The sequence below is a fragment of the Acartia tonsa genome, chromosome 6 (assembly GCF_053477335.1).
Source record: "Acartia tonsa isolate MP-2025a chromosome 6, ASM5347733v1, whole genome shotgun sequence".
NCBI classification, from domain to species: Eukaryota; Metazoa; Arthropoda; class Copepoda; order Calanoida; family Acartiidae; genus Acartia; species Acartia tonsa.
The window spans coordinates 47,876,929-47,904,912 of record NC_137265.1 but is presented as its reverse complement, the minus strand read 5'-3'; the positions used below and the strand labels follow the sequence as shown (position 1 = coordinate 47,904,912).

Below are 27,984 nucleotides of genomic sequence, written 5' to 3'. Positions count from 1 at the left end.
CTTCGCTACTTATGGATGTTGTCATCCTTGTTAAATTTTTTTTTTCACAAACGTCTTTGTTCTTAATGAAATTAATATTTTCTGAAATAAAAAAAAAATTTTATTAAGTAAAAGTATAATTTTTATGGGCCTTAATATTACAAACTTTAACGTTAAAATTAATACCTTCACAATGGAAATTAAAGTTTATATTATTTTTCCAGCCAAAGACAAGAGAATAATAAACCTAGATTTGAAATTTTTATTTCAAACAAATAACTCTAAACTAGCATAAATATGCGTTAAAAAAAACTATAATTTTATAATATAATAATTTTCTAACGATTTTTAGTTTTTTTCCTTTTAAATCATAATAGAAATAAATATTCTTGTCAAATACATTCTTATTCTTCAAAAATATTGAAAAAGTGAAAATATAATTTTCTGGAATATATTTTGAAGTGAAAGTTTTACGGCAACCCTGTAAATATATTAAAAAAATAATTTTTAAGTATACTATACTTTTACTAGTAAGTACCACTATAATTTCAATGTTAAAAGCAATTTATTCATTTTTAAAATTTTTATAAAAAAATTTAAGTGGCAACCTGGTTTTGACAAAACTGTACGCGTGTACGCGGCATTAGCGCGCACGACAATAACCGGGTTCGATGTCCACACGTGCAACACCAGGTTTACAGTCAATTTAGGATTAAATGTTGTGTAATTATTTTAAATCAAGGGACTTTAGAATTATATGGTATGACAATAATATCTACTACTTTTATTATCGGCGAACTCTGTTTTCGTTCTAATTGTGCAAACAAAGCAGGGGTGATTAAATGAATATTATCGTTCTACTACTGTTTTTAAGCCTTAAAACTCGCACCTTTATGGAATTTTAGCACAACCTACCTTTTATTAGTTTCTCAATTCAGAAAACTCAACATAAGTACTGGGGTGGTTATAATGTCTTCTGTCCCTCCTTCTTACAACTTTAAAAGCAACGCTCCCTAAATACCAGAGTCGTTGACGCTAGTTCATTATCTTACAAAACAGTATCTTGAAAATAAACTTACCTCGAAGGAATTTGATTATAAGATTCCAACTGATCTTCACTGATGTAAGTGTCAGCTGACAAAGTTTTACTCAGCCATTTCAGCAGATCAACACTTTCTTTCTCCTGTTCGAACAGCCAATCAAATGCTTCAGGTGTAAATCTAAATAAATAACATTTGTACGTAACCACGTTAAGATCTTTGTTTGATGATCAGCATGCATTTGAATTAAGTATGTCAAAATAAGATGTATTGGAATTTTAAAGAACTTTCGCACAAAATAGTGAAACTCACATTGAAATTTGAAAAAGGAATAAAAAGTTAAAACTTAAAATAATTACCTAATTAACTTTATGGAAATACATTCAATGAAAGAACTTTTTAGACCATAAAAGACGTACGTTAACATGTCAAAACAAAACGCCGGGGTTTTAGTGCGTATAATAAAGCATTAAATATCGTGGTTATAAAATATTCCAACATAGATACATCATACATTATAACATACTAACAAGTTTCACATGTAAGACACTAAACAAGTGATAGATCAAGGAATAAAAAAAATTTTAACATGTTACATTTAGCTAAAAACATATAAATAAATTTGATTGTACAATTACTTATGCATATTTATTTACCTATTAATCTGCGGGAAATTAACCTTTGAAAGTGCCCCCAACAAGGCATCGCCATAATTCCCTTCCATATTTTAACAAAATTGCACAAATTGTGCAAAATTTCACTACAATATCACGTCCTGACCACATCCATTGTTTACAATTGCAAAGTGTCTGTTCGGCCGTGGTTATGAGATGAACGAAATTGGCGCGAAGTTTATCAATAAATAACGCGGCATTTATGCGCCTTCAATGTCGTCTTTTATTTAAAATTTCGAAGGTCGTATTTTCTTTTCATAGAGCAACATTTTAAAGGGCCGAAATAATTATTTTTAGTAATAAACTTGATATTAACTAAATGAACTTATTGTCGCTTTTAAAACCAATAATTTATTTTCAATTTATAAGTATTGATTTTAATGAAAATGCCCGATATATGAATATTTGTCTATGCCGTTCACCTGATTTCAGTGTACACTAATCAGTGGCTGAAGGGTCAAAACTTTTAAAACAAAATTCCCCCTCAAAAACATGAATAATTTTTCTCCTAATAAGAAATAATATGTTTTATAAGAAATAAAAAGGCTTTGAAAATCATAATAACTTTAAAAGACAATATTTTAATAATTCTTTTTTCGAATGCATATTTTAAATTGATATTTTAAAAAGAGGAAGAAAAGTCTGGAGAAAATTCTATTCATAATTTAATTATTAATCTAAGACGAAGCCTTTCTTTCTTTCATTTATTTGTTTACATTCGGTCATATGAGTGACATAAATGTCTAAATTTCTCTCGCAAGAATCTTATGTAGGTATACATATTTTGCAAATATTGCGAATTTTTTTGCATTGCAAATTTTTCGTTCTTTAAAGTGATTCTAGTGAAAGAATATACCTATGTATTTAAACCTTGATTTTATATTTATAAGGTGAACCGACTGTTACTTGTTATTTAATTTATGATACCATGCAGTGAGAAAAAAATCGTTTATAAAAAATTCTTATATATACCTGTTAATAAAAAGTTTATTTAGTATGTGAAAAACTGGCGGAAAGTCTCAAGGTTAAATTGATCAAATATCTTTAGGTTTTGCATGGAAACAAAAGTTTTCGATGTTTCAGACTAATTAGATAGTTATGAACTAAAACATATTTTGCCAAATGTATAATAAATAAATAATATAACAATGGAAAAGTTCTTGAAAGAATTATCAGAAAAGCATCCAGACCAAGCTCCAATCAAACCCTCTAAATATATTCCTAACTGTGCCATAGGCAAGGATTGAGCGCATTATTGTCATATTATTCGTTTATAAGGGATAGTTACATTAAGAGTATTTTTAAAGGGATAGTTGCATGAAGTGCATTCAACAAGTTTGACTGCAAGCACAAGATACAAGAATACCATCTAACTTCTTAGATTTTGTATTTATGCAATTAATAGCAATCAATTAGGCACCACTCTAAAAATAGTCATCATGATGTTTCTGTGAAAACAGTACAGCCATTTATGTTGCATATATCCAAAAAATATGATTTTCAATACTTGATATTTTTAAGACTACGTGGTAGATAATTTAAACTCTTTCAAATATATGTCCTATAAGGCTGTAGATGGAAAGAAAACGAAGTTGCGGGTTTCGTTGCATTTTCACAGTAGTTATTAAAATGTTATTTTAGGTTAGGTAAGTGTTAGTGATTGCCCTGCAGGGGCTAGAAATAGGAGAAAAGCTACTGTGAAAATGCGATGAAACACGAAACTTTGTTTTCTTTCCATGATTGATCCGTTTAAACATCTATATGACATATATATATATATATATATATATATATATATATATTTGAAAGAGTTTAAATTATCTACCACGGCAATAAAGAAATATATATTTTTTTCAAATCTTAATTCTCTTCATGGATTTATCCCTTTTTTTTTTTTAAAAGTTTCTTAATAATTTATTCCATTAACCTTTTAATTGGGGAAAGAGTAAGACTGAAATAATTCTTAAATCATGTTCAATGCGGTCAATAAAATAGGTCGAACAAAAGTGTGGAGGGATGGAAAAGAAACAATAACGGATGCCCTTAGCTTATATCCGCATGCCACTGTGCAATATTACAGGCCTGTGTATATTTTATCATATACGCAATCGTCCAATTCAAATTATATTAAATGAAACAAACCTTTCAATTGCATAATATTTGACTCAGACTATGATCCTACTCAGTACTATGATGATTAGGAGATACAAAATTCATTTACATCTGTAAAGGAAGGGTTCTTGGGGGTAGATGACAGATTTTTTATATATCCAACGTTCTATTCTAAAGATAAATGACAATATTTTGTATTTCTTTTTTAACCTTAAATTTTATTCTTACTATGCGTTAGGGTATGAAAAAGTAGGAACAAAAAAAGAAACAAGTTTTGCATTCTAAAGTTAGGATGGCGTTGCAGACAAGACTCGAAACCATCATCTTCCAGTCAAATCTTTTCCTATGATAATTAAAAATATTTACTTTTGTAGACGGGCGGACCATCCTGAATCTCAATCCTTAAAATCTCAACTTTACCTTATGCTGTCCAAGTTTACCATGTTTACAGTTGGAATGGGCTGCAAGCTAATATTAAAAGGTTTCAACACCACTGTGGTTCATGGGAAAGAACATTTGTTGGAGGCCTTTGACCGTCCGCACGACAAACCATTGTTAACAGTATTTAACCATAATTCATGCTTTGACGACCCTGGCTTGATGGGCGGAATTTTGACCGCAGCTGAACTTGCGGACCATAAGAATATGCGATGGACCACTTCAGCTTCTGAGGTTATTTATACCAACTTTATTTTTAGTAAATTTTGGGCTTTGGGAAAAACAGTGCCTATTGTCCGTGGTTGGTCGCCTAAACAGCCAGCAATTGACTTCCTTATAGAACGTCTGGACGAAGGATCTTGGGTTAATTTATTTCCAGAGGCTAAAGTTTCTGATCAAAGATTTGATGGAGTTTACAAGTGGGGCGTTGGACGGCTGGTGAAGGAATGTAAACATGTTCCAGTATTTTTACCTGTTTTTCACATTGGCATGAATAGAGTCCTGCCTAATCCATCCCATCCAGCTGAGGGTCAGCCTATGTTGATGCGCCCTGGCAATCTTGTAACTGTATGTATTGGTCAACCTATAGACTTGGCACAAACCAAACATGACGCAGAAAATAATAACTTCTCTGAAGAAGAATCCTGGGCATTTATTACAAAGAAAATTCAATCTTCGATGGAGGAACTGGAGAAAAAAGCGCGAATGTTGCGCTATTATGATGTTATTAATTGGCTCAAAAGATGGCATGATTATAAAGATGTTTATTTTCACCTATTAACATAATTTTTAAGGCTCAAAGGGGGGAGGCGGATGTGCCACTTTTTGAAACTTTTGTGGAGAACAAAATGGAACTGTGAAGAAACGGAGGCAGAACCGCCGCTACCGCCGATTTTTTTTTGCATTTTTTTCGCCAAATTAGACAGTTCTCAATCATCTGAGATAAACTTTTTTTCTCATAAAAAATTTCCTAATTTCCTGTACTAATTGAGGGAGTTAGGAAAAGCTATAAATATTGCTCCGCTCTGCAATAATTTACATTAAATTGAAAACCTTAAATTGATGAAATGTAAATAATGAATTAGAGAGGGGGGGGGGGGGCTGAGACAAATATCATAAAAATTCCTTATTTCTGATTTTTATCAACAATTATTAATACAATGTTTACGAAGGTGTAAAGTAGCAATATAAAAGTAGTCAGGAAAAACTTTAAGGTTAAAAGGACTCTCCACAGAAAAATCAACTTTGGATTTTTGAAAATCTAACCTGAAACTATTATTCTCTGTTCAATTTTAGGCATTTTTTGTTTTTGTGGCATCGCGATCGAAGCCCTTTGAAAATTTTGTCCGCCGCCTATTTGTACTGCCGCTATAACAATATATACTACACTTTCCTCCACTCAATATATGTTCGCCGCTAAAGAACATTTGCTCCATTGCAACCGGCCGCTCTACGATTTATCCTCTTCCTTGACAGGACAATCCTGCCGCCTCCATTTTGAGTTCGCCTCCGCCAAATATAACCATCTTTTGCCGCAGTTGCCGCATTCATCGCCCTTCTCCGCCGCTACTCCGCTATACATTGCGTACGTAGCTATACACAACACCCCCAGCCTCCATTTAATTTCTGAACAAGGGAGAGGGGAGCATGTATTAAAAAGCGATGTACAGCGGAGTAGCGGCGGAGAAGGGCGATGAATGCGGCAACGGCGGCAAAAATAGAAGCTAAAAATCACTAAAGCAGCACAAATTAAATGGCGGGAGGATTCACTTAAAGGAGGTAAAAAATTTCAAAGGGCTTCGATCGCGATGCCACAAAAACAAAAAATGCCTAAAATTGAACAGAGAATAATAATTTCAGGTTAGATTTTCAAAAATCCAAAGTTGATTTTTCTGTGGAGAGTCCTTTTAATAGGTCCTGGGAAGGTTTTTAACTATTTGGTTTATTTGAGAGTATCATCCACAATCCTCCTAAGATAACTAGAAAAAAATATTATAATTTTAAGTTTATCGGTTAGCAAGATCCCTCTGTGTATAAAGACAGTCAAACACACACACAAACGGACACCCTGTTACTTATAAATAAGTATGAAACTCGTTATGTAATTGTAAATTACTTTTACTAAATATTTTGTTTTAAATTAAAATCCTTCGCTACTTTATATTGTAGATTATAGCGGTTGCGCCCCTAGCATCATGAGGCTCCGTTTTTAAATTGATAGGACCTTGTAAAGCTTCTCTAAAATGAAGAACTCAATAGAATCAGTGGTTAGAAAGGATGCCATTCAAATTTTGCCGCGAAAGTGTTAAACTTTCCCATAAAGTTTATACAGTCTCAAATGAGGAGGGGGTGGCGTTAATTGAATTTCAAAACTCTCGTGCTGTCTGTACAGTATTGAGAGGGATGGGTTGTAAGGTATAGTTACAAAATTTTGGCGCCAATTTGAAAGTCTAAAAAAGGGAGGGAATAGAAAAAAATCTCCCGCCATAATCTAATTACTTACATGGTTTCATGGTCTGTACGTCACAATTACGCCACTCTTTTTGTTGATTTAGGCTAGAATTGTTGGCGTTATCCTCTTAGAATTTTTTTTTCAATTTTGATCCTCCCCCCCCCCCCCAAAAAAAAATAAACAATGAAACCTGGCCGCGGCACTTTTTTTATAATTTGGTTAGTTTAGGTTATAGGGGCTAGTATTAAGTTTTGGCTTTCTATAGGAGTTCAAGTTTGTTGGTTTTTCTGTTTGATTTCAGAGCCTCACTTAAAAATAAATTAATTTATTAATACGATTAAAATTACAAAGTTATCTCCCCCACTTTTCAATATATTATAAAAATAAAAAGTCGCGCCTAAATTTTGGCGCGAAAGTGGATTTTAAGATAGAAACAGTTAAATTTATAGGTAAAAATCTAACTCTCATATATCCTTCTCCCACCTCTATTAATAAAATAATTGAAGCAACTGTCCCTTATTAATCATTGCTGATTACCCCCTAGGAAAATGTGATAAGGGGTATGGGGTAAAAACTCCTGTAAGCCAGTAATCTTCTCTCATTGCTGGTAACCTGGAAAATTTGCAGATTGCCAGCTAACAGGAACCTAGGATTTAGGGGAATATCAGTGCTGCTGGATCCAGGAATCTTGTAATATTGCCAGGAACCAGGAAGCATTCGTTACCAGCAATATTTTACCAAGAACTGCAGTAGATCCAAAAAGTTTATCTGAGATGATTGAAAATTGTCTATTATGACGAGAAAAGGCAAAAAAAAAATTCGGCGGGAAACAGCGGTTTTCGGCGGGAGCGGCGGTTCCGCCGCCGTTTCTTCACAGTTCCATATTGTGCTGTGCAGAATTTTAGAGCTGTAACTTTTTTATGGGCTGAGATCATGCACGTTTTACTTTTGGTTTCAAAAAGTGGCACATCCGCCTCCCCCCTTTTTTTAAAATGTGCTAGTATCTAGTCTATTTACCAGTTATTTTTATGTTTACAAAAGAGCATTCAATATCGGAGGGATAGTTCAAATAAAAAAGGAGGACTCTGTACCTCTTGTCCAGTCAAAAGAACATTATAGATTAAAGTAGTTTGATTCGTAGAATACCCTTCAACGAACTATCCCTTTGATTTTATATATCTACGGGGCTATAGCACTTACACATCCAGCAAATTTACAGTTGATGTTTTCTTACCTTTTCTCATGCCTTAAATACATCTAACACTGGCATTTACACATCCATACTTTTTCAATTATATGTCATAAATAAATTTAACACTGGCATTTACACATCCATACTTTTTCAATTATATGTCATAATTACATCCAACACTGGCAAATATACATCTAGATTAATTTATATGAATATTTATTTACAATTAATTAGATTTTGTACAGTATGTATAGGTTTTAAACTTTTTACCCTATTTTAGTTACTCTGCCCATATTTACTTCCCTTTTTCTCAAGATGCTCCCTACAAAACATCAATACATTTGCGCAGATGGTCAAATTATTGCTATATAATATTATAATTTAGATATTTATTGTTAGTTCATTGTTTTAATATGGCAGAGCCAGAGGCTATTTTTTTCTGGAAAGAAGTATAATGGAAATGCTACCAGGATTCAGTACAGGGATTCAAGGGACAGGACCTCCAAGACCCCACAATCAATATGGAAGTGGGGATACGTCTGACTTTTTGGTTGATGATTTTGGTAGACCAATATATAGAATTGTGACAAGGTCAAATAATATACAAGTGTGTTGTTTTCTTATTATTTTGTGTTAAATTTCTATGGATGTATAAATGCCAGTGTTGGATGTATTTATGACGTATAGTTGAAAAAGTATGGATGTGTAAATGCCAGTGTCAGATGTATTTTTGACATAAGTATAAAAATATGGGATGTTTTTTTTGCCAGTGTTGGATGTATTTATGGCATGAGAATCGATTTTACTGTCATTTTTACAGTAAAAATTCAGTTTGTCATAAATACATCCAATGCACTGGCAAAAACACATCCACTGTAATTTTGCTGGATGTGTAAATGGCAGTCCCCCATATCTACCTCTAAACGCTTACAAAAAGCACACTTTATTGCATAAAGACAAATATAGTATGTTACTATTAGTCATTGTTTTTGTTATCTTGTTATTTTTTGTTAATTTTTTTCAGATAATTTAAACACATTGGCAGTGGGTTATTCTTGAAGATTTGAATTATAAACTCCATGATAACAAGTTCTTGTCTATTAAAACATCACAAAAGGTAAGTTTTTTATTATTTACATTTTCTTTACTTATGAAATATAACTACCTACTGAAGTTATTATATTTACTAAACCGCAAATAAAATGTTTGTATAATTGTTATCTATCATTTTCTGAGCTCAAAGTCTCTCTGCTTATCATAGTCCAATTTTTTGCATTAGTACAATAACATACTTAGTCATTTGACACCTTGATAGTTTATATGTGAAGTGCTTAGTTATTTAAAGTATTATTTTGTGCATTAATATTTATATCGGCCTATATCACATAAAACGGGATGGAAGGGGATTCTTCAAAGATTTTTAAAACCATTTTATTAGTTTCTGTTAAGAATAAATTTAAGTACTCCCTACTTTAGATTACAATGTCTTTAAAATGATCCTTTTTTATTTGATTTTTAATATCATTGAGTAGTTACTGTACTAAAAATTGCATTTTGATGACGTTTTTACAATATTATATAAATCATGAAATTATTGTCCATTAATCTAAAGATAATTGTTTTGCAAAGAATAACGATAAAATGTTTCCATATTATGATCCATCATTGTTAGACAAGTCCCGTCACTGTGCCAGGGAGCGAAGCAGCTGTGGTTCCTCTGCTGTACTGGCTGCTGGAGGACACGTACAACAACAAATGTACAGTACAAGCAGAGCCCGTAATCTGGATGATGTACATGGCTTCTCGTGGAAAATGGAATCGTCTTGCAGTGAAGAGCGCCAGCTACTGGTAGATACCTGCAGTGAGGAACGTCAGCTACTGGTCGATACTATGGGATCAAATATTATCAATATTGAGGATGTTAACCTGGTAAGACTATTGTTTATCTCAGAAAAGAGCCATTAAGCTTTCTCGTCATTTGGATGGCCCATGGGACCTCCAAAACAGTGGTCTCCAAAAAGTTTGTTTTTTTTGTCTTTAGGTCACACAAAGAGTGAAAGGGATGTACTCTATAACTAGTGTCTTTTCTCCTGTCCGTTTGTCTGTCTGTACGTCTATTCGACCTTCCTCTCCTAGAAGTTAGGGTTGCAGCCGCTAGTATTTGATATAATGACAACTAGACACAATTTTGCAAAGGAAAGTGTGCATTTCAGAAGAGCTACGCATTTCCCGAAGAGACTTTATCGAATTTCAATTTTGCGTCATTTATAGCCAGAATTTACAATTTTTTACCTATGCAATAGACTTTCAGCATTGATGTTTTATGCTTACAAAATAGTTTCCAATGGCCGTTTATACAAATACATTGTATTCTGCATCATTTTACAATAGTCCTGTTTAAAAGGTATCTGCAATTTTTATTTGTGGAAAATTATTTATGCCAAATAACTTTTACGTCATTTATAAACAAGTACCTAGTTAATTCAAATGTCCTTTTTTTACGTGTAAAAAAAGTTAATATCTTATCATACTTTATGCTTTTCTGTATTAATAAAAAAAGTAGGTAAAATAGAAAAATTCCTCTTTTGCAAAAGAAAAATCCTCTATTTTTTACATCTAAATCTTGACCAACTCCATTGATTGGGTGATATTCCCCTCTGTTTTTCCCTCGTCTTGTGTTGACAATGGATGATGGGACAAAAAAATATTTCCTTGTTTTGTTTATATCATAGAGTAATATCTAAGAGGATTTTTGTTGTTTAAATTAAAAGTCTCTATTTCTCAGAGTTCCAAATTTCACACTATTTTACTTTTGTGGCAATATGACATTCCGGTGGCATTTATCAATTGACATATTTCAACCCCCCCCCCCCCCCCCCGGGGCCCCCCCCCACCCCCCCTATAGCACATGAACACCTTAAAACAATTTTTCTGCTTTTGATTTTTTTTCCTTATATATCTATTACTTAGTTGTGTATTATTGATTTCTTTGAAAGTAAAACGGAAAGAAATTTGAAACACTAATGTTTAAGTCTGGTTTTTATTTAAATTTTCAACTTTTCACAACTGGTCTTTTTGTCATAATATTTTATTAACAGTCAATATGTCTTGGCCTGTGTTAAAAGGTTCAAACAAAGGCCATGAAATCAAAAGGTTTACATTTATGCAAAACATAAATTAAGTTTGAAAGGTAAAGTCGACGTTAAGGGGGGGGGGAGTTTGTACACTGATAGGAAATGAAAATTCAGTATCAAATTTTGCCCTGGACGTTTGGGCTTGTTTTTATAGATATCAACCAAATTCTTTTTGTAAACTCTCTTATATGTTTGGATCTACCCATAAAACTTTGAAAACTGAATTTTGGGACTTTCCTTCGAGGGGCTAGTGGGGCAAAAGACTCCCCCCCCCCCAAACACTAGAATTTTAATTTATGAGCTTATTTTTTAAGATATCGAGATTATTTTTTAAATGGAACCTTTTATTACATAAATGAGTTGATTAGCCACCTCATATTACATTTTTGCACATTACTTCTAGGGGCTTTTAAGCTAAAAACTTATAAATTTTGTATTTAGGGGGGTTGTTTTCCTCCTAAAGCCCCTAGAAGGATAGTGCGTACATGAAATCTGCAGTTACTACTTAATTCAGTTATGTGAAAATAATTTCCAATAAAAAAATCAGCTCGATATCTTTAAAAATAAGTTCAGTACTTAAAATTTTAGTGTTTGGGGGGGGGGTCTTTTGCCCCACAAGCCCCTCGAAGGAAAGTCCCAAAATTCAATTTTTAAAGTTTTATGGGTAGATCCAATCATATAAGAGAGTTTACAAAAAGAATTAGGTTGATAACTATAAAAACAAGCCAAAACGTCCAGGGCAAAATTTGATACTGAATTTTCATTTCCTATCAGTGTACAAACCCCCCCCCCCTTAATATACTTACCCAATACGAATAAACAAAATTATCTTTACCTTCAGACCTTTCATGTGAAAGTCTTAATAACCCTATACTGCCGACAAATAAAAAAATTTAATATTTTCAATTTAGGATGAGCAAGTGTGGTCAAGCCTACGTGATAAAGCTATGGAAGAGGATCTAACAGAATTTGAGAAAACAGGATCTTTATATCAGGAAAGATTTACATATTTATATCAAATAAATGCCAATATTCAAATAGTTTTATTATGTGCTTTAATCCTGGCCTTCGGGGACTTTGTTAAAATTGTGGGGTAAAGTAATGAAGTTTAAGTATTGAACATTTTTGAACTGAATCAATTTTTCAATCATTTTATTGTTTACTTTGAATCTCATTAATGAATGTAAATCTGTTGGAAACAGGCTGGAGTGGATAAGCAGGGCCGACCCGTGATTGTGTTTATTGGGAAATGGTTCAAGCCAGGCTCAGTAGAGATGGAGAAGGCTCTGCTCTACTTGATTAGGGTACTATCTTGTTTTCTTTTAATATATGAATTTTTAATGGATTGACCTAAGACATTTATTTTAAAAAATCGTAGCCTAAAACCAACCCGTAACCTATGTAAAGCTTACAAAAAAATGGTTTTGACTTGCTAACTTAATCATCAAATATTGTTGTAGCATTTAAATTTCAAAGATTTTTTCAAAGTCATTGGAAGATCTTTTCCAAGAATTGAAACAAAAATATTGAACTTTTGATTTGTTTATCATAGGTACTGGAACCAATCTCTGATAGTGACTATAGTGTTGTTTTCTTCTGTACAAGGACAGGTATGGTCTTTTAAACATTTTATAATTGAATTGAATTGATCCATTGTGTGTGGGAGAGGGGATTTGCATAGGTCTAAATATAGTGGGGTAAAAGCCATGTGGGTTCAGCGGTTAGCTAGAATTAGATACAAAATTACACATACAAAAACATACAAACAAACATCGTGGTACTTTTATATAAGGGTTATGAGTTATGAACTTTATTCATAAAAAATCTGTAGATTTTACAAGGCAAAGATCCACCGAATTTTTTTCTTATCGCCTTCATTCTTGTGTGGTTTTGTTAAATGATACTGTATATATTCATGTTTATGTAATTAAGGTGCTGAGAACTACATAAGCTATTGGAACATCAAGGACATCTATATGAAGCTTCCCTACCACTACAAGAAGAATTTGAAGGCGTTCTACATTGTGCATCCTTCTATGTGGACTAGGTAAGAGTTTCAATTTATTCAATTTGATCTTAAGGGATAAGAAAATAGACGATAATTTGATATCCATCCCAATGATTATAAACAAAATAAGCCCTTAATTTCTGTAAATTATACAAAAAATTAAAAAACTGCTAGTTTACCAACCAATCATGATTTAGTAAATGTACCCAAAGTTTGTAAGCCAACAAATGAGTGAACGTGTCTTTAAAACTGTGGGCATCAGTCCAATGTCCCCTCCCTTCTTGACAAAAACTAATTTTTATTTGATGTCAGGTTGACAAGCTGGTGGTTCACCACGTTCATGGCGCCTGCCATCAAGCAGAAGATCCACAACGTGTACGCGGTCACCGAGCTCGACGCCCACATCAAGTCAACTCAGTTCGACATCCCCATGTTCATACAGGAGTATGACATGTCCCTACATGGACTTCGTTTCTATCAGCCTTAATAAATTAATCAGCTGATTGTATAGTATGTCTTGAAAAATGTAAATTGAATTTTCATTGAAGGGAAAAGTGGTTTACTAAAAATCTTCAGAAAATAAGTAATTTCACAGCAAAACTAAGAAAAAGGAGTGTTTTCTGTTTTCTTATCCAAATACCTCCAAAAATAGCATAAAACTTGCCATTAGTTAATACATAGCTTCCATAAAAAAATTAAACATAGGACTAACAGATATACATCTAACTTTTTTTAATTTGGAATTTGAGCAGGCCTTTAAACAAGGACGTCCAAGTTTTTTTAGGGGTGTAAAATAATGGGTTTCAAAGTTTTAGGGGGTAATCACCCCTTAACCCCCGCCCTTGGACGTCTATGCCTTTAAAATAAAATAATTTATTTTTCTGAGAGATTTATTAAAAAACTATTCTTCCTTCAAGTAATCTTAAAATATCAAGAGATTAACAAATGAAAAACACACTTAAAAAGTTATTAAATGTTAAACATACTTGATACGTAATAATTTATATGTATTGTATACTTATTTTCTATTTGAACATTTATAAATGACCTTTAAAAAAAGATATATATGATAAATCTACGAATAAATAGGAATCTTGTTATTATGGTAGATTCCCTAGCCCTTTATACTTGTTTTTAATTTTTATTGAAAAAAATGTTGGAATTTTGTATGTTTTCCCTGCCAATTTTAGATTTATTTCTTTATTATACCTAGAAAATTGTATAGATTTAAAAAGTTTGTTAAAAGATTGTTAGATCTCAAAATAGCATTTGACGATATTTAGTCCCCCCTAGATTGACGTTATAAAATTTACATTTCTAAACTTCTATAAAGTATTTTTATAATTTTAAAAATTGTCACTTTCCTCATAAACAATTTTATAAGTGTGTCAAAATTTTTAAATTAAATATTTTAGGTAGAATAATCTATAATACAAAGTAGAACGATGTCTGTATGTTTGTTTGTAGCGAAGGATCTCGCTAACCGCTGAACCGATCGGGTTCTCCTTTATAGGGTAGTTTCTCATAGGTCCCGGGAAGGTTTATAACTATTTTTGGGGGCGGGACACCCCTAACCACCCAATAAATGAAAAATACCCCCCCCCCCAAAAAAAAAAAAAAAAATTCCCCCCAAAAAAATTTTTACAGGTAGGTATTTTTTCTTTTCTTTTAAATCTAAAATACGAAAAATCGGATTGATCAAACCTCTTGGGGCAAAGCCGCTAGATGCTAGGGGCGAAGCCGCTAGTTTCTTATATGTGATACTGAAAATTTATAATTCCAAAAATGGATCTAGTTGTTTTGTGTTAAGAAAAAAAACTTGATAGGCAATTTTCCTTAATGTGTCTTTCGAGTTTAGGACCTCCACCCCCCCCTCAATTTCCTAAATGAATTGAAAAAAATGGGGGGAGGGGCTATGCCTAATAATTGGGGTTGGGGGGTGGTGGAAGGGGGCATAAACCTTCCTTGCCTCTACCTTGGTGGGTTTATAATTTTACCTAACCTAACCTTAAGTAATAAAAACAAGTGGGGAGGGGGGTGGTTCTCATGCTCAACAAGTAACATTGAGGGAAAACGCTAAAAAGTTTATTTTGATTATTAGAGGAAGGTGATAATTTTGTTTCCCTAGTTGATATTATAACAGTGATATAAAACTCATTTGTGAATAATATGCAGAGTAAACTAATGTAGTTAATAAACATGGATGTCTCATTATCATATTCTTTCATACAAAAAAAAATCCGAGTTTTTAAACTTTTCTTCTCATAAAAAAAGATAGTATCATAAATAGTATTTAACACGTTTTTTTACAACTTTTTGTATTTTACTAAAAACATTGGATCATGGAAAAAATGAAGTAGTGGGTTTCATCGTATTTTCACAGTAGCTTTTCTCCTATTTCTAGCCTCTGCAGGGGGCTCTAACCTTGCTGGGCAAAATTAACATTTACCTAACCTAACCTATCTATTAAGCTATTGTGAAAATACGAAGAAACCCACTACTTCGTTTTCTTTCCATGGCCCAAAATATTGATTTGATTTTTTCTCATAACTTAATGAGCTTAATGTGAATAGGTGCATGAAATCTTTAAATACCCTTCATGAAACTATCTCTTTAATCACTTTCTTACAAAAACTTTCTTCAACAAAGATAATATATATTTTCATAAAAACATTTAAAATGCCTAATGAGACATCCAAACAAAATTTTGTATAAGGTAATATATGCTTAAAAATTATAATATTGTTATATGATTTAACCCTAATAGATTTTAATTGTTAGTGATATTAAAGCATTTAGAAGCTTTATTTCATTTATATGCATTTTTAGAGAAAGAAAAGTATTAAAAATTAAGTAAAGTTCAAATATAATTCAAAATTTTCAAAGTTAAATCAAAACACTCAAAATTCTTTTTTTATTGGATACCTAGAATCATTATTTTTGTAGCGAAATGAATTAAATCCTGTTGTGTAATACTTATTAGGGATGGGAATCCGTCGAATTTTTGGGCCGGATTCGGATTCCGGATTCTGAAGGAATCCGTCAAAAAAAAGTAACGGATTCTTGCGGATTCCGGATTCTTATTTTTGGCGGATTCCGGATTCTAGCAGTATTTTAAAAGGCCGTCCGTCACAGAGGGATAGCTTTTTTCGTTAATTTATCACTATGTTACTTGGTTGAAGCCTTGATTTGTTTAAAGTGTTGACTTCCTGCATAACTAAAACATTTACATCACATTAGGAATTATTAAAATGGGGGGGGGGGGGGGTGGGGGGAAGGTGGTGTGGTGGGGGGGGGGGGGGTGATCTTTGCCTTCAAAAAGAGGGAGTTGTAAGAAAAAACTCAAGACGGTAATTTTAGCCTACCAATTTAGAATCCGGAATCCGCTATAAAAAACTGATTCCGGATACGGATTCCAAAATTGGCCGAAAATTTGGCGGATTTCGGATTCCGGATTCGGATTCCGGATCCGGATTCTCATCACTAATACTTATGGTTGGATATTTAATTTTACTGGGTCCTACTTTTTATTCATTTCTTCCCTGTTTACAATTTGCTAGCAATATTTTCTTGCCTGTTTAAGGCTTCCCTGAAACATATAGAACTAACCTTTCCTATTTTTGGATTGATAACAAAAAAATAGATTAGAAATTCAAAACTAATCGATTTTTATTATAAGGACCCTGTAAATTAGAATATTATATTATTAATTAATGTTATATGCATGTGCTGCTTGTGTAATTGTATTATATTCTCTCAGTTTTGCACCACAACAAGAAGCCATATCAAATTTAGCAACTTAATGAAAATTTACAATGCATTTTAACATATACAGGGGGGCGTAACATAAATTGTCCTAAGATTTTGTAGCTTTATAAAACAATAATTATTTGAAATAAGAATAATCTTAATAACATTTTGGAAAGCTTAGGAAATTTGCTTTAAAATTGGATTGAAAACCCATATATTGTTGTAAATGCTTTTTTAGAACATTTAGTTTGAAAATTTTCAAGGATTTTTTGACATTTAAGAGACGCCCCCTGTATAACAAACATTCATCTTCACAAAAATATAACTTGATTCCGTATTACTGTATATTTCCAATTTGCCAATTTTTATTAGTTTTGCACACAATGTACATTTTTGTTGGTTTTATCGTTGTAAGGGGGGGGGGGGGGAAGTTTGTACACTTATAGGAAATGAAATTCAGTACCAAAGTTTGGGAGGGTCGTATGGGCTTGTTTTTAAAGTTATCAACCTAATTCTTTTTGTAGGCTCTCTTATATGACTTGATATACACGTATTTCTTTGAAAATTGAATTTCGGTACTTTCCTTCTAGGGGCTTGTGGAGCAAAAGACCCCCCAAAACACTAAAAATATGAGTTCTGACCTTATTTTTAAAGATATCGACCTAATTTTTTCTTTCTAATACGTTTTTAACATACCCGAATCAACGAACCATTACAGATTTCATTTTGGGACTTTCCTTCTAGGGGCTTGTGGAGCAAGAGACCCCCAAAACACAAAAATATGAGTACTGGGCTTATTTTTGAAGATATCGACCTAATTTTTTTTATAATACTTTTTTAACTTAACCGAATTAACGAACCATTACAGATTTCATTTTGGGACTTTCCTCTTAGGGGCTTTTGGAGCAAGAGACCCCCAAAACACAAAAATATGAGTACTGGGCTTATTTTTGAAGATATCAACCTGCTTTTTTTTTTATATGAAAATAATATTTAAACATAACTGAATCTACGAACCATTACAGATTTCATTTTGGGACTTTCCTTTTAGGGGCTTGTGGAGCAAGAGACCCCTAAAAATCATAAAAATATGAGTTGTGGGCTTCTCTTTTAAGATATCAACCTTATTTTTTTATATAATAAAAAAAATACTATTTTAACATAACCAAATCTACGAACCATTACAGATTTCATTTTGGGACTTACCTTCTACGGGCTTGTGGAGCAAAAGACCCCAAAAACACTAAAAATATGAGTTCTGAGCTTATTTTTAAATATATCAACCTGATTTTTTTTATATAAAAATACTATTTTAACATAACCGAATCTACGAACCATTACAGATTTCATTTTGGGACTTTCCTTCTACGGGCTTGTGGAGCAAAAGACCCCAAAAACACTAAAAATATGAGTTCTGACCTTATTTTTAAATATATCAACCTGATTTTTTTAGGAACACTTGTTTTAACATAACCGAACTAAGAAACCATTACAGATTTCATTTGGGGACTTTCCTTCTAGAAGCTAGTGGGGCAAAAGACCCCCAAAAAATATTTTTAGAGATATTGAGCTGATTTTTTTCATGAAAACTTTTTTCACATGTTTGAACTAGGTAGCCACTAATAATTTCATTTTGGCACTTTCCTTTTAGGGGAAAGTAGGGTATAACACCTCCAAAACAAAATAAATTGAGTTCTCAGGTTATCTTAAAAAATAAGCTCAGAACTCATATTTTTAGTGTTTTGGGGGTCTTTTGCTCCATAAGCCCCTAGAAGGAAAGTCCCAAAATGAAATCCTTAATGGTTTCTTAGTTCGGTTATGTTAAAAAAGTATTATTTTAAAAAGATCATGTTGATATCTTTAAAAATAAGCTCAGAACTCATATTTTTAGTGGTTTTGGAATCTTTGCTCTACTAGACCCTAGAAGGAAAGTCCCAAAATGAAATCTGTAATGTTTTCTTAATTCGGTTATGTTAAAATAGTATTTTTATATAAAAAAATCAGGTTGATATATTTAAAAATAAGCTCAGAACTCATATTTTTAGTGTTTTTGGGGTCTTTTGCTCCACAAGCCCGTAGAAGGTAAGTCCCAAAATGAAATCTGTAATGGTTCGTAGATTCGGTTATGTTAAAATAGTATTTTTATATAAAAAAATAAGGTTGATATCTTAAAAGAGAAGCCCACAACTCATATTTTTATGATTTTTAGGGGTCTCTTGCTCCACAAGCCCCTAGAAGGAAAGTCCTAAAATGAAATCTGTAATGGTTCGTAGATTCGGTTATGTTTAAATATTATTTTTATGTAAAAAAAGCAGGTTGATATCTTCAAAAATAAGCCCAGTACTCATATTTTTGTGTTTTTGGGGTCTCTTGCTCCACAAGCCCCTAGAAGGAAAGTCCCAAAATGAAATCTGTAATGGTTCGTTAATTCGGTTATGTTAAAAAAGTATTATAAAAAAAAATCAGGTCGATATCTTCAAAAATAAGCCCAGTACTCATATTTTTGTGTTTTGGGGGTCTCTTGCTCCACAAGCCCCTAAAAGGAAAGTCCCAAAATGAAATCTGTAATGGTTCGTTGATTCGGGTATGTTAAAAACGTATTATAAAGAAAAAATTAGGTCGATATCTTTAAAAATAAGGTCAGAACTCATATTTTTAGTGTTTTGGGGGGTCTTTTGCTCCACAAGCCCCTAGAAGGAAAGTACCGAAATTCAATTTTCAAAGAAATACGTGTTTATCAAGTCATATAAGAGAGCCTACAAAAAGAATTAGGTTGATAACTTTAAAAACAAGCCCATACGACCCTCCCAAACTTTGGTACTGAATTTCATTTCCTATAAGTGTACAAACTTCCCCCCCCCCCTTATTTGTAAAAAATAATGTAAACTTGTGACCCAAAATTATCTGTACGCTTTGGCTTTATCTCAAATATGCCTATGGTAAAAAAATCATTGAAACTTAACTTTAAAAATCCTTTAAAATTCTGTTCTTCATCAACTAATAGTTATAGGCTATTTTAGATTTTGCTTTGTAGCTCAAATTTTGTAAGAATTATGTTTATAATACCTATTATTCTCAAATTTAATCTTCGTTGCAAATTAAGTTATTAATAGAAAAAAAGAATGATTAACTTCTAAGGTTTCAACAGCTTAGATAAAAGATTTTATTACATAAATAATCTGGAAAGTTAATTTTAATATTTATTTCAAATATTTCAATGATAAAAAAATTTATTAAACTCCCATTGTAGACATTAGTACCTTAACTAACCGCCAGGCGTCTTCGTCGAGAAAATGCCTATATCAGTTGAATTATATCGTTTGTAAACCCAAATTTGTAACAGTTATGTACACAAATGGATTTCTCCGTTCTGGGAAAGCTATTTTGATTCTTCATTACTTACTTTTTTTCAAGAATTTTTGTAATGAGTTAAATCACTTAGACACACACACACAATACGTCTACAAATACACTTCTTAAACCAAGACTTAAGCATAACATAAGTATATTATTAGCTCTCCCAAAACAGAGTAATGCATCGGTGTACCTAACTGCAGTAGTAGATAATAAAAACCATTGTGAGCTTTATAGAATTAAGAACCATCCTGCATATGTAGTTTTATAGTAGAGTAGATATTATATATATATAATCAAACAGACATAGATGTTAACTGTTAAATTGATGTTTAGATAAGTTTAAAATGGTCGGTCACGCCGCTCGACCGGGCAAAGGACCGGGAACGGTCATCCAGAAGCCGATAGATGAAGGATTGGCGGAGGCTGGTCTAGATCAGAAACAACAAGCTCAGGAATTTATATAATTAAGCATTTTTGTATTATTGAGTTTTTAATAAAGCTGCAAAAAGCCATTACATACATAAATAAATTGAACTCTCGAAAAGGCATCATTTACTAATATTTAGTGACTTTGCAGTCACCTAGCATCCAAGGGCTTTTTATTTGTAAGTGGAAGAGGGAACACAAAAATAGAATAAAAAACCATCCCAAGCAAATTTTAAGAAATTGGCATAGCTTAAAACCATATAGAGGCCAACTTAAAGATTTCACGGGATGAAAAACACAATCTGTACAGTGGTTAGCGAGATTTTGACTATAAAATAACATTCTCTCATTCGTTGGTTCAAAACTTTGGGTACTTTTTAATACTAAAACTTTAATAATTGGTCCTAACTAAAAGTATATTTTTCAATCATTAATTTTAAATGGAGATGTACAGGAATTGCCTTGTCCCTTAAGATCCCTATATTTTGCTTATTATATTGATATGATAAGGTTACAAGAAATATTCACAATCTAGTCAGAAGAATCAAGAAACAAGAATTTGGAAACTTTAGGTAAATATTGCACTGTTAACCAGGGGGTGTATAATAATTCTACATTGTTAGCCAGGGGTGTATATTCTGCACAAAATTCATTTTTATCCCTTGCTGTAAAATATTTCATTACTCTCCCTCCCCCTAGTTTTTTCCCCCTATGAGGGGGAAGAAATGTTTTCAGGACTGTATATTTCTTCATTTTGTCCCCCCCTTCCCCCTCCATTTTTAGTACACCCCTGTTGTTAACAGCATAGCTACCTATTAAATAGGATCCAATCGATTCGTTTATGCAACCTAGTACATGATGACTGTTTAAATGTTAAAACTTTATTTGCTTACAACTAGCAATTTACCTACAAGAAAGGTCATATTTAGTATTTCATTGAGACTTTCTGATATGATATTATTTATTTTAGTTATATCTGCATGCGATGTCAATTTACGTGTGATGGAAGGAAACAAATAGTCAACCATTTAGGTAAGTCTTAATTTAACCCGCGACGGTGGCACAATTTGTCGGTGTATGTCATCCTCTACTTTTCGGGTAGTACTAATTGATGGGTTCGAAAGGGGTAGTTTCACGAAATGCATTTGAACTTAATTTAGTGAACCGCATAGGTATTTTTTGCTAGTTAATGGGTTAAACTATATTTATATGGCATATATTTGAAAAAATTTCAATTTTCTACCACGTAGTTTTGAAAATATCAAGACTTGAAAATTGTCTTTTGGTGATATATGCAATTTAAATAGATGATTTTCAAGTCTTGATATTTTAAAAACTACGTGGTAGAAAATTTAAATTCTTTCAAATATATGCCATATAAATGTAGTTTAACGAATTAATCAGGAAAAAATATGCGGTTTACTAAATTAAGTTCAAATGCATTTCGTGAAACTACCCCTTTAGTCGAACACTGCGTCATAACTATAAGTTGTAAAAAAATTGGTTCCTACTACTGCTTTGTCAGATGCACGATATAAATAGTCATGGCAGGGGTGAGTGCCATGAATCAAAACAGGCGCAACTCATTATCATGCACAACTTGTAACTTCCAGACAAATTACGTGCAATCGAAGAGGGGGTAATCTCTAGGAAATATGGCCTCGCAATCATGCACTTTATTATCTAGCTTTTTTCAAGATATTTACTTTAGAATCTGAGCATAAACTAGTTCTTCAAAAGTCACTTCAATTTTGTAAAGAAGATAAATTCTCTTATATTCTCAGCAAGGTAAATATTTTATTTCTTCTATTTATATTTTTGATTATTGGGTTTTCGTGTACATGGAAAAGATACTACCATAAGACGGCAATGATTGATATATTTAACATCTAGGTATTATTATTGACGTATACTATTAGTTATTTGTTTAGCACTCCAAATCATGGCCAAGCCATTATTAATACCTAAGCAGTTTTAGTAAAAATTAAATTCTTTTAATACTTTTAAAATGTATTATAAATTCAACATTTTATACCTACCATACCTATAGTTTTTACTTGAATATTCGACTAAAAGTATACTTGTAAGCTGCAGGTACTTAATGGATATTTAAAAAATATATATTTATATTAGTACCTACCAACCGATCTTTTCTAAAATTCACTTAATTTAATTAGTTGGTCATGACAGCTCCATTTATGAAATCAGCACCTTTAACAAACAATGGAGAGATTAAAATTTCAAGTGAACAAGCACAAACAGAAATCAAAGCCCCAAGCAAAAGAAAACTAATAACGTTTGGAAATGAAGAGACACCTGTGCCAATAAAACAAAACAAAACTCCAATAGTATTATCAGGTATTTTATCTTTAAAAAAAAATAATATTTACTGAAACATTCACAGATCTTAAGGGATGAGACAATAAACAATAAATTAGTGTACACCCCTAAACTAAATTACCCCACCCCTTTTTATGTAAATTAAGATAATCAGTAGAAAATCCGTGAAAGTTTAAAAATACCAATCAAAATCTAATAAAGTTTTTAAGCCAATAAATGATATTTTTCTGTCTATATTACTGTTGTTGTATTGTTACATTTTACAAAGTTTTTTTTTAGATGTTAATAGTACAAAGGGAGCAGAACAAATTGTGTTTAACTACGAATCAAGGTCAATAGATAAATAGAACAAAATAATAATAATAATTCGTTATTTATTAAATTTTCTCCACAAGGACGTCCAAGCTTTTAGTATTACTTTGTTAGAGGGGGGGGGGGGCGCAATAGAATTTTGTTCTTTTCAAACTTTTGGATGGTTTTCTGAGTTTTTTTGGGGGGTTATTACCTCCTTAAAGCGTTGTTGGATTTACCTACCTTAGTGGTAAAATTTTTTTTAGTAATTTAATTATTATTTAATTGATATTTGTAGATTTTCCGAGCAGAAACAGCGGGAAAAGGCGGTTTTGAGTAATTTTTCTGACGCTGAATTGAAAAATTTGTTCCTGGCATACATCCAAATTATTTCCAATCAGACATCGCTCAAATTATTCTCATTGCAGGAGCTTTTGGAGAAGACAAAAACAGAGGTACGTATAATTTCTTTAGTTTAAATATTAAAATTAATAAAGGCTACGTTCGCATTCAAACAAGAATTATCCCAAAAAGTAGCTCTGCAATTCACAATTTGAGGACAGTCAAGAGATAAGACCATGTCAATTATGATGAACAAAATTGCCCCTTCGTTTATTCAAAATTATTGGTTTAAAGTTCCAATAAAGATTTAATCAAAGTACCCAAAGTGTTCAAAAGAACTTGTTTATAAAACTGAGTACCAGAGTGATTATTGCCGTAAAAAGTTGGAGCAAAGGAAATATCTCTACCTGCCTTATTAACTATTCTTCGTAGCAAAGCCACTCTACACTTTACTTCGTTTGTCCTTTAGTCCGTTCGTAACGCTATGGGAGAAATGTGATTTTCTCGACTTATACTTGAAATAGATTGCTGATATATTTGGATGAAGATAACCTTTACCAAAAAAGCATCCTATAAACAATTTACTTTTTCTGACCTCATGCTCTATAGCTCACTTTGTCCGTTTGTCCATCCATAATTTCTTTATGCAATCATTCTTTTTTGCTTTGTAGAAAGATGAAACATCTGTGATGGATTTACTGTTTCTACTGTATGAAGTTGCCAATGGATATTGTCATAACAAAGATAATAAACCAGTATCCGACACAGCTACCATTAAGGTATGTGTATTATTACTAGGTATTAAGTTTTTAATATCATATTAAAATTTTCTTAGATTTATTTTATTCTACCTTTAAATTGTCTTATAAATCTAAAAATGCATTGGTATAAAAAAAATCCTTTTTCCCCAAGTTTTTTTTCTCTATTTTTCATGTTCCCCTTCTCTTTCTATCTTAATTTGTTTAATATATTTAGTTTGGAAAATTATACATGACATCTGGTCAAAGAAAGATAATCCAAGACTTTGGAGTGAGATCTGTACGGTGTGAGGGATCTATGAAGTTGTCCTGGAGGCATCCTGACTGCTGGAGAATACTTTTACCTCCAGGTAAACAATGAAGAAGACTTTAGAGTAACTTCCAAGTGCTTTTCCTTTAGGTGCAAATCGAGCATTGTCCACCCCCCCCCCCCTTATTTTAGATTATATAGTAAATAAGATAGGGGGTATTTTTTGCGGGGGATCTAATCTACAGTAATAAACTAACAAACTAAAACTAACAATCCCTTATTGTCAATTTTTTCAAAGAGGTTGGGGGTAGGGGGGGGGGGGTAGTGGATAACGAGGCTTTTTCATGGAATATGCCAACATCGCTTTTGAAAAAATGTTAATATTTAACATTTATTTAAAGTGAAAATCTAGAAATAGGAAGTTACATTTTTTTAAGTTTATCTTAAATTGGTTAGATTTGATAGCCTTTTATTTATCAGTTATTTCTAGCTTTTTAAAATTGTTTATAACTTTTTATACTTTTAGGAGCAACGCTAACCTCTAAATGGGGTAAGAAGGAGGACAGTGAGCTAATCCTGGCCGCTTTTAAGCACAGCATGGACACGGACAAAATCTTGCAAGATCAGCAATTTTCTGCAATACGGCAAGCCCGCAAGGTACAGTTATTATGTTTAAAAATTAAGAAGGAACATATTTGTCTAACTAAGGGGGGGGGGGAGAGAGTTCTGACACTTTTGCGTAAACAGTGATTATAGGCTTTGTCTTTGGACTGAGAGGATAGGTTTTTATGGATAAAATCATTCTCATATGATGAATTTCCTCCAGATTTAAGATTTTTTGGATAGGCCTCCAGGTTCCGGAGCTTCAGGCCTCCAGGTGGTCTCTGTACAGGTAAAAATTAAAGTAAGATATTTTTCTTGAAGAGTTAGAAGTTAACTTATAAAACAAAATATACTTCTTTTTGATTGTTATTCACATATTTGAAGAAAAAACATACATATTTTGTCTCAAAAGCTGACATCTAACTCTTAAAAAAAAAATTTTTTATTTTATTTTTACCTGTAGAGAGACAACCTGGAGGCCTGGAGCTCCGGAACCTGGAGGCTTATCCAAAAAATCTTAAATCTGGGGGGAAATTCATCATATAAGAATGATTTTATCCCTAATAACCTTTCCTCTCAGTCCAAAGACAAAGCCTATAATCACTGTTTACGAAAAGGTGTCAGAACTCCCCCTCCCTTACATATGAATAAATGACGCATTATAATTAAGATTGAATCGTTTGTTTCGGATAAAATTTTTGTCACTTGTTAAACTTTGACGCTTAATACGAATAGATATATGCGAAAGAATATAGGTAAATATTAGACTATTGATATGTAATTTTAGATTGGTGAAAAGGGAACCGAAGATTTTAAGAACAGATATGGATATATGATGAATCTATATATTTTCAGAGGTAATTACATTTTATCTTAATATTAATAGCGCAGCAGTTAAAAAGTTAACAAGTGGTCAAATTGTTCCATATTTTTCAATAGATTTCACTGTATTTGTAACTGCTGTGAGTTCGTTGTGTTAATTTAGGCAATTATGTTTAATTTGTATGTAAGAAATCCCAACAGTTTTTAATTTTCATGTAAAAAATCCGCCAATTATTAATTTTCATGTAAAAATCCACAAATTAGGTACCTATTAATTTTCATTTTAAAAATATTGGTCAATAGATTTCGCTGTATTTGTAACTGTCGTGAGTTCGTTGTGTTAATTCAGGCAATTATGTTTAATTTTGTATGTAAGAAATCCCAACAGTTTTTAATTTTCATGTAAAAAATCCGCCAATTATTAATTTTCATGTAAACCACCAATTAGGTATTAATTTTCATTTTAAAAATATTGTTCAATAGATTTCACTGTATTTGTAACTGTCGTGAGATCGTTGTGTTAATTTAGGCAATTATGTTTAATTTTGTATGTAAGAAATCCCAACAGTTTTTAATTTTCATGTAAAAAAATCCGCCAATTTATAATTTTTATATAAAAAATCCACTAATTGCTCCTAAACTCTTTACATTCCCCTTTTGCTAGAATTTGAAATAGAAAGTTAACCGATCTTATTTATTGTATTAAGGAAAATATAATGAAGAATTTGGATACAAAGCGTGGAATCTCAGGATGGCAACTACTAGTCAAACAGAAATGGTATTTTTTAGTAGCTAAGCTACTCTTAAAGTCAATATAGTGGTGGTTTTCTGTGAACTTGCGTGGCAATAACAAAATATTTTTAGTTGTTTACAACTTAATTTAATCTTCCTTTGTTTGCACTAGACTTTATTGAAGATGACAACTTGAAATAACTTGGTTTTTTTTATTTATAAAAATCTTTATTTACTGCTTGACCTAATCTAATCCTCTATGCTCCTAGGGTGAAACCGGGAAAGAAGTAGACAATTATACTTTGGAGGAAGATAATATCGAAATGGTTGACTTATCAGATGATGAAAACAGCAATGAAGTGATTACAAATGACACTGTAACAGTAGAGGATGAAATAAAAGATAGTAAAAATGACACCATTGATGACAAGAAAAATGGTGTTGGCTCCAAAGATGATAACTCAAAATCTGTTGATGACAAAACAAATGATAATACTACTGAAGACTATACACACAAGATCAAGAAATTATCAACGGCCAAAAAAGACAAAATAAATGAAGAAAATGCCACTGAAAATGTTGATAATTGTAAAGTTCTAGAGGAGGAAGACTCTTTTGATGCTTTAGTAAATCAAATGGACAAAAATGGTGATGCTGTGAATACCAGTCTTGATTCAAATGGATCATTTCTAGTTGAGGAGTTGAAACAGCTGGAACAAAGTGACAGCAAAGAAGTTGGTAAAGATAATGAGGTAGATGAAAAGGATGGCAATAAAGCCGAAGAAGTTACCGAAGATGCCCAAACAGTAGACAAAGAGACTAAAGAAGTTGACAATGAATCTGAAGAAGTTACCACAGATGTCGAAACAGTAGACGAAGATCCAAAAGAAGTTGACAAAGATGCCGAAGATTGCAAAGACGTTGCTGACGAAGGTGAAGAATCAACTACAACTGAGGAGAAAAGTGCAACGAAAAGAACTGCCAAGTCAAAGAGGGGAAGAGGTAGAGGAAAAAACAAATAGTTTTAAAGTCCATTAACACTCATCAGTCATATGTACACTACAAGGTTCATTGTTCGGTCTTTTTATAGAAAAGATCCAACTAGAGGATTTGCTTATAAGAAAGCGTTCAAAATGTGGTACTAATGTAACATAAATTCTTGTAATGTATCTTCAGTTTTTTAAAAACTTTTTAACTACGAACTAAGACTAAATTGCATTTACATAAACCCTTGATTTAAGAATCGCTGCAAAGTAGTTAACAAAACTTATTTAATATTCTATG

General features: G+C 32.2%; 5 protein-coding genes across 6 annotated transcripts in view; 3 read left to right on the top strand and 2 right to left on the bottom strand.

The window, feature by feature from the left end:
- Positions 1-1,911, bottom strand: part of LOC145322840 (uncharacterized) — a 36,187-nt gene extending 34,276 nt beyond the window's left edge. The window contains exons 1-2 of the mRNA XM_080165160.1: positions 1,676-1,911; positions 1,059-1,199 (exon numbers count right to left, since the gene is read on the bottom strand). Coding sequence (XP_080021286.1) covers positions 1,059-1,199; positions 1,676-1,743 — 209 coding nt within the window. The 5' untranslated portion in view covers positions 1,744-1,911. The remainder of the gene's footprint in view (positions 1-1,058; positions 1,200-1,675) is intronic.
- Positions 1-27,984, bottom strand: part of dpa (disc proliferation abnormal) — a 142,827-nt gene that overhangs the window by 42,357 nt on the left and 72,486 nt on the right. The gene's annotated exons all lie outside the window — the stretch shown is intronic.
- Taz (tafazzin, phospholipid-lysophospholipid transacylase) lies at positions 2,737-8,906 on the top strand. Its single transcript, XM_080165163.1, has 3 exons — positions 2,737-2,929; positions 3,689-3,775; positions 4,182-8,906. The coding sequence occupies exons 1-3, from the start codon at positions 2,842-2,844 to the stop codon at positions 5,027-5,029; spliced, it is 1,023 nt and encodes a 340-aa protein (XP_080021289.1). The 5' UTR covers positions 2,737-2,841; the 3' UTR covers positions 5,030-8,906.
- Positions 8,291-14,835, top strand: LOC145322843 (protein GDAP2 homolog). The gene is made up of 7 exons (XM_080165164.1): positions 8,291-9,004; positions 9,560-9,816; positions 11,933-12,017; positions 12,225-12,325; positions 12,574-12,631; positions 12,954-13,068; positions 13,342-14,835. Exons 2-7 carry the CDS (start codon positions 9,643-9,645, stop codon positions 13,514-13,516), a joined length of 708 nt encoding a protein of 235 aa, XP_080021290.1. The 5' UTR covers positions 8,291-9,004; positions 9,560-9,642; the 3' UTR covers positions 13,517-14,835.
- Positions 19,640-27,877, top strand: LOC145322839 (uncharacterized). 2 transcript variants are annotated; one of them, XM_080165159.1, is made up of 14 exons: positions 19,640-19,718; positions 19,814-20,589; positions 21,074-21,134; positions 21,533-21,594; positions 22,274-22,350; positions 22,740-22,920; positions 23,182-23,233; positions 23,492-23,648; positions 24,207-24,314; positions 24,511-24,643; positions 25,070-25,200; positions 25,934-26,003; positions 26,676-26,746; positions 26,970-27,877. In XM_080165159.1, the coding sequence occupies exons 2-14, from the start codon at positions 20,481-20,483 to the stop codon at positions 27,720-27,722; spliced, it is 1,965 nt and encodes a 654-aa protein (XP_080021285.1). In that variant the 5' UTR covers positions 19,640-19,718; positions 19,814-20,480; the 3' UTR covers positions 27,723-27,877. The 2 variants fall into 2 exon arrangements, with proteins under 2 accessions (XP_080021285.1, XP_080021284.1); XM_080165158.1 differs by having other exon boundaries at positions 19,648-20,589.

Coding starts and splice junctions, on each gene's coding strand:
- Taz (XM_080165163.1), top strand. CDS start 2,842: ATGGAAAAGTTCTTGAAAGAATTATCAGAAAAGCATCCAGACCAAGCT. Junction 2,930..3,688: donor TATTCCTAACTGTGCCATAG/GCAAGGATTGAG, acceptor TCAATAAAATAG/GTCGAACAAAAGTGTGGAGG. Junction 3,776..4,181: donor CACTGTGCAATATTACAGGC/CTGTGTATATTT, acceptor ACTTTTGTAGAC/GGGCGGACCATCCTGAATCT.
- LOC145322843 (XM_080165164.1), top strand. CDS start 9,643: ATGTACAGTACAAGCAGAGCCCGTAATCTGGATGATGTACATGGCTTC. Junction 9,817..11,932: donor ATATTGAGGATGTTAACCTG/GTAAGACTATTG, acceptor TTTTCAATTTAG/GATGAGCAAGTGTGGTCAAG. Junction 13,069..13,341: donor CATCCTTCTATGTGGACTAG/GTAAGAGTTTCA, acceptor ATTTGATGTCAG/GTTGACAAGCTGGTGGTTCA.
- LOC145322839 (XM_080165159.1), top strand. CDS start 20,481: ATGGTCGGTCACGCCGCTCGACCGGGCAAAGGACCGGGAACGGTCATC. Junction 22,921..23,181: donor AACTCCAATAGTATTATCAG/GTATTTTATCTT, acceptor GTTTTTTTTTAG/ATGTTAATAGTACAAAGGGA. Junction 26,747..26,969: donor CTACTAGTCAAACAGAAATG/GTATTTTTTAGT, acceptor CTATGCTCCTAG/GGTGAAACCGGGAAAGAAGT.